The sequence below is a fragment of the Empidonax traillii genome, unplaced genomic scaffold, assembly GCF_003031625.1.
Source record: "Empidonax traillii isolate 1590-97213 ecotype Southwest subspecies unplaced genomic scaffold, ASM303162v1 scaffold361:size2146424, whole genome shotgun sequence".
NCBI classification, from domain to species: domain Eukaryota; kingdom Metazoa; phylum Chordata; class Aves; order Passeriformes; family Tyrannidae; genus Empidonax; species Empidonax traillii.
The window spans coordinates 937,206-943,491 of NW_020955554.1; the positions used below are offsets into that span (position 1 = coordinate 937,206).

The 6,286-nt window shown below is 48.3% G+C and overlaps 1 protein-coding gene across 18 annotated transcripts in view; it reads left to right on the forward strand.

The window, feature by feature from the left end:
* The window catches only part of FBRSL1 (fibrosin like 1), a 492,401-nt gene extending 486,115 nt beyond the window's left edge, over positions 1-6,286 (forward strand). For 17 of the 18 annotated variants that reach the window (XM_027892612.1, XM_027892619.1, XM_027892625.1 and 14 more), the window contains 4 exons: positions 262-339; positions 2,103-2,186; positions 3,190-3,430; positions 5,019-6,286. In XM_027892612.1, coding sequence (XP_027748413.1) covers positions 262-339; positions 2,103-2,186; positions 3,190-3,430; positions 5,019-6,252 — 1,637 coding nt within the window. In that variant the 3' untranslated portion in view covers positions 6,253-6,286. The remainder of the gene's footprint in view (positions 1-261; positions 340-2,102; positions 2,187-3,189; positions 3,431-5,018) is intronic. The other variant, XM_027892620.1, reaches the window with a different exon arrangement.

Here is a 6,286-nt window from a genome sequence, read left to right on the forward strand (position 1 = left end):
AAAATGTCAGACAAAGAGATTGGCTTCCTCATTACCACAGGTGAGCAGCAGCGCTCAGTGCAAGGTCTCCTCCTGCCTCCTAGCGCCCAGAGGCTGCTTCAGAGGGCTCCTGGAGAAATCCTGCCTGGTGTTTGGGGTCTCCCCCTGCCTTTGCCATGTTTAAATCTGGCCTTTGCATCCAGTTCCTGAATGTGATGGTCAGGACCCCTGTGTGTGCAGGGAGTCTTGCCCCTGAACTAAAAGGGGTCCTTGTTCTCACAGGTGCGACACATCCAGCCACCACCCCTTTTGGTCCTTCCCCTCACCACAGCAGCTTCCTGCCTACAAACCACTTGGCAGGTAAGTGTAAGTAAACCCTGCCTTCACCTCTGTTCCTCTGAGCCACTCCTGGCTCTCCAGCCCAGTCCTGCACTGTGGCACTGCGGGAGGGAAGGGCTTAGACTGCCTCAGGATCCAGGAGCTGCTCCCCCCTGCCAGCTCCCAGCACATCCCCCCGTGCCCCCCAGGGGAGAGGGGCAAGACTGGCAGACCCTCTCCTGCAAGAGAAGAGGGCATTGCAGAGCAGTCACATCTGTCACTTTAGGGGCATACACAGCAGCTGAAATGGGAGCAGGAGAGCCATTCTGTGCTGCTGAACGTGCCCAAGGAAGTGAGGGAAGTTTATGCAAAGGTACCTCAGACAAGCCTCAGCCTAAAATGGGCTCCTCCCATACCATTTCCCACCGATGGAAGTTCTTGGCTATGCTCTTTAAAAGAGTTCAGGGAACAGTTCCTGGCAGATAGCTGTTCTGCACATTTTGCCAGCCTTTCAGTTTCCTAATTGGCAGTAAGTAGAGCCTGATTTTCTCAAATTTCCTCATTTTAGAAGCTCACAAGCAGCTCATTGCCAATTAAAGTTCAAGCTCTGTTGATTAATGTTTTAGTAACACTCATCCAATCAGTAAATGTGGCATGCCACATGACCTAGTAGACTTTTTTCTGTTGCAAATACCCAGATTTACATCAATTCCTGAACGTTCTGTCAAAATTAACTATCTCTACCGAGTCACTCAACTGCTTAATATCAAAGAGGAAGGGCAAGAACATCTATTTTAAAATAAGTAAATAAGCAAATAGCTGTTTGCTCAAAGATCCAAGCTATTTGTGCCGTTTGCCTTGATATTTTAAATATCGTGATACCTGTGAGGAAGTGGAGAGCAACATATCTCCTCTAACGTGGCAAGTGAAAGACTTTAAAGGGACAGTCAAAAAGCCAGTGGGCAGAAGGAGGAGTTGGTTAGAGACCAGTAGGAAAGAAAACAAGTACACTGGTAAGATTTAACACATAGCTGTCTCTGGAGAAACCCGAGCTGGGTTATAAACCCTCAGAGAGGAACCTCTTTTGGTGATGGGCACATTTACTGGGGGCAAAAAAGAAGGCAGGACTGATTATAAAATGACAATAGGCAAGTAGTCAGATACTTGGCTAGGAAAGGCAAGATAAATCCTCTGCCTCGAAGGATACAAATCTCCCATTCCTTTGTTGTAGCAGATTCTAAGACTGTGCTATTATTTCCACCACCACTGGGATGAAGGAAGCTGTCATGGGAGAGGATTTTGGCACAAACAGGACAAAGTTAGTTGGCATAAGGATGGATGTCATTAGCAATTAGCTTAGAACTGTCTCTGTGCAATATTACTAAAAGAGTAGAAAATTGTTTGCAGAAACAAAGACGATGCATCCCCTCAATGTGCTGGCCGAGGAGCCTGCTGAGATTCTTCTTCCAAGGCAATTGCAATGCTTCTATTAGTGCTGATAAGAAAGGAGAGTTATAGCTCAGCAGCAGCCACCCTAATTTCAGCTATTAGACCTTAATTTCTAGCTCGCTTCTGACTGGCATACAAAAGTTTATTACAGCACCTGTTTGCAGAGTGAGCACTGAATCCCTTCTCCATTTTAACATGATGGGAATTTTCTGTGCAAAGAACCTTGCAATGAGAAGGATCAGCTTAAAGTCTGGCCTAATCCTACTTGGATTCAGACCGTTAAGAAGGGGAGGGGTGCGTTTCATTCTCCAACATTCTTGGCTAAATGCCTGCTAAATCCCTGTTTGCCTTTCCAGATCCATTTAGCAGGTCAAGCACCTTCAGCGGCCTTGGGAACTTAGGCAGCAATGCCTTTGGAGGATTAGGCAGTCATGCTCTGAGTAAGTACTGGCTGGGTTACTGCAGACAAACATCCCTTCCAGAAAAGCCACATGCTAATATTTACAGCAGCTGGTGGTAGTTTTTAAAGAAGTTTAATTCCTAACCTCCATTCTCCTATCTGAAAACACTGCACCTAAGATCTCCAGGTCTCTGCGGTGGGAGCTGTTCTGCGTGTCACACGGATCAGTAGCTGTGCTCTTGTCTCCTCACTGCTCAAGGCTGGGACCTTGTGTGCTCGGAGAGGTGCTGGAGCTGCAGGACCCCACTGAGCTCTGGGACCCTGTGGGCACCTAAAGTAACACCCTTCAGCAGCGAAGACGCATCGTGGAACAGCTACTGATACTAATTCAGCACATAGACCTCCTCTGTAACCACTGTCTGAAGTTTAAATTACCTGTACAAAATAATTTTACTTCAAAGACCATGTTACCTGTAGGCAAAACATGCTTGAGAGCCACACATAAGAGAGTATGCTTATGCATCTCACGGTGCAACAGGAATCAGCTTGAAGATGGATGGAGGAAAATCAAGTGACTGTTCTGAAAAGCCTTACAGCCAAGCTCTATGTTTATACACATGCATACATACCACCAAACAGTCTGGTTTCGTTAACAAAAAAGTCCCTGAATCCTCAGCTGCAGGCAGCTGATTGCTTGTAACTACCCAGAAATTAAAGTTTCTGCCAGTGAGAGGAGCTGAGGAAAAATACTGCTTTTGTGCTGGAACCCTGGCCTGGGGTGGGGGGAGAAGAGGAGCTGGGCATTTTCAGTCATCTCTGAGATGGATGGTTAAAGCTTCCTCCACCAACAGCCTTAAAAGAGCTGGTGGATCTTACACCCAGCGTTGGCCTTATCTGTGTCCACTCGCCAGAAGCTCCCCCTCACCATTAAAATCTCATGAAAGGGCAGTTCTGGTTGTGATGAGCGTTGTGAAAAATGTCTTTGTAATTACTTGGTGGGAATTCTTTTTAACTCTTCCTCCCCCCCCCCGCTGCTGTTCCAGCTCACAACAACATTTTTACCCACAAAGATGGCCCAAACCTGCAGAATTTCAACAATCCCCATGAGCCATGGAACAGACTCCACCGGACCCCGCCGTCCTTCCCGACACCTCCGCAGTGGCCCAAGCCCACGGATTCGGAGCGAAGCTCCTCGGTGACAAACCACGACAGGGACAGGGAGCGGGAGAGGGAGCCTGAGAAGAGGGATCTTTCTCTGAGCAAAGACGACAGAGACAAAGAGAGGTGAGCAGCCTGGCCCTCTGAGCACTTCCTTTTGGGGCTGTTTTTCCTAATTTTTCTGAAGTGTTGCTTGTCCCCTAAAGCAGCTGACAGGCCTTTTCCTCGGATAAGCACAACCAACACGCAAAGGAAAAAAAAAAGCTCTTTGCCTTTTAGGATTTTTTCCTCTGTGGAAATAAGCCAGTCCCTGCTAGTAGGGTAATAAAAAGCACCAGGCTGAGGAATTGAGTGTGTCGCTGTGTTTTCAGGGGATACTTGACTGTTTTCAATGCAGCTGCTTTAGGATTGCTGTGTATTCTGAAATCGTGAAGGGTAGCATTGTGATGGGTCCTTTGGAGACAGTCATAGTTCTCATTAATGTACAGATATGCTGATGAATTCAAATGTTAGCTGGACATTAACGAGATAAAAATGCAAATGCCTGTATCTGGAGCAGTGTGCACGAATCCATTAGCAAAACTGATCTTAAAAATTGCATTGTAGGCAAACCCTTATTAACGACGACAGTACTGTATCACCTGGGCTATAGTTACTTCATTAGCTTCCAGTTATGTGATTTTAAAGATGTGAAGCCCTTTGTATTTCAGAGCCCAGTTGTCTCCAACAGGCTACTTCTTTGTAGGCAATAACAGCCTGCAAGTCTTAGATGTGTGTGCTTGACTGGTGTTAGGGGGTTCATGGCTTGCCTGGAGTGCTTTTAATGAGATCTTCAGGCGGTACTTGTGAACAAGATTATATGGAAGCAAAAGGCTGAAAATCATCTTGCTTCAAATGTTAAATTCTCTGACACTCCTTGCACGGATAGGAAGCTCCCTTCTTGGCTCTAGTGGAATTCATTTGCAAACCAAGGTTACTTTACTCTCAGGAGTGCTCACCTAGGGGTTAACAGCTCTATTACATTTCTCTTAATTCAGCTTAAGCTGTCCCCAGCATCCCTGTTTGGTCATGGCTTTCATAAACCACATCCTTGCCCAGCAATCAGGACGACCACAGAGGAAGAAATCTGGGTTAGCAAACGTAATCACAAGAGATAAATACTTACACAGCTCCCCAAAACACCTCCAGCTTTCAGTACTCGGGTCTTACAGCTCTGGAAAGCAAACCCAGCTTAAAAACTTAGGTGTCAGTGAGCCTCTCAGCTGCATATTGCAGTTCTCTCAATCACACCATCACATTTTGCAGTTGAAGTGTCTCTCATTCAGAGCTAAGTGCTTTTAGAAGGTGAGCATTATTTATTCCCCTCTCAAAGAGGTGGGATTAACTGTGACTAATTGGCTTGCTCAGAGGCAGAGGTGCAGTTGAAATGTAAACCCTCGTGCCTCTCTAGACTGGGGACGTTGTCATCAAACCCCTTGTTCATCATAGCAGGTCCTCTTGAAACAGAGGTCGATTCCTCAGTTTCGTAGATGTTTGTCCTATAGTGCATGTCCTTTGGTGTAGCATCACAGCTATAGCTGATGCTGGCAGAGCTTTCCAAATCATTTTCAAAGCAATCTTGAAGTTTAAAGCTGGACAGAGCTCTGTGCACGTCCCACATTGCGGGGATGTTGGTTCATACGAAACCAAGGCTGTACCTTCTCTCTTTTTGCAGAGACCTCATGGATAAAAACAGACATTCAAACAGATCCTCGCCGGCATCAGCTCCAGTGACACATCAGATAAGCAATCTCATCCGCAGCAACAGCCAGACCTCCAGTGATCCCATCAGGCAGGTCAGCCTCGGGGAGAGGGAAAGGTCCAAAGAACCCGAACGGGAGCACCCGGAGCGGCTGCGAGAGCCGCCCATAGCGGAACACAAGATCAAAGAGAGCCGTTCCCCAGTGAAGGAAACCCCAAGCCATGAAAAGAGACCCTCTGAGGACAACACAAAGCCAGTGATCCAGTCTGTATCCCCATACAGCAAACCTGCACTAAGTGAGAGCCTGAAGCTTACCAATCTAATGAGCAAGGACATGGAGAGAAAGACAGAGCTTCCCAGCGACCTCCAGAAGATTAAGAACGACATCAAAGTCAAAGAGGAGAGGAAGGAAGACAGTGACGTGCTGGTGGTAGGGTCTGAGCCTTCACAGCACTCCCGATCAGTGGAGCATCCCCCACCACCCACTCTCCATGGATTATCATTGCCTCACTCGATGGCTGCCTCCATGCCCATCTCCATGGGCAGCGTGCACCAGATGAACAACATGAATGTCCTGGACCGCAGCAGGATGATGACCCCGCTCATAGGCATGAACCCTTTGTCAGGAAGAGAGAGGCTGCCACATCCTGGATTTTCTTGGGACCCGATGAGGGACCCGTTGCGAGATGCCTACCGGAGCTTAGACCTGCACCGTCGAATGGACTTCCAGCTCCGGACGGATCCTATCCATAGGTTTCCTACCACCTCTGGCTTTTACGACCACGAGCGATCCTACAGGGACAGGGAACCCCACGACTACAACCACGAAAACCTTCTTGAGGCCCGCCGAGAGCAGGAGCGGTTGCGGCAAGTGGAGGAGCGGGAGCGCTTGCACTTACGGGAAGAACTTGAGCGTGCCAGAATGCACCACTTGCACTCGTCCCCCATCGAAAGTCACCTGGCACACGTGCCATCCTTCATGCCTCATTTAAGCGGGATGCATTACCCCAGACTGAGTCCATCCACTGCCATGCACAACGGGATTCTGAACAGGAACCCGCCGACCGCGGCGCTGAGCGCGCCACCGCCTCTCGTCCCAGCCAGCAGCACCAGACCTGCCTCCCCACGCAGGACTACCCCACTCACAAACTCAGAGTCCAGGGACTACTCCCCCTCTAGGAACCCCAAAGAAGTAGAGGCACGATAGTCCCCAACATCGAATTTTAAACTCACCTGTACAT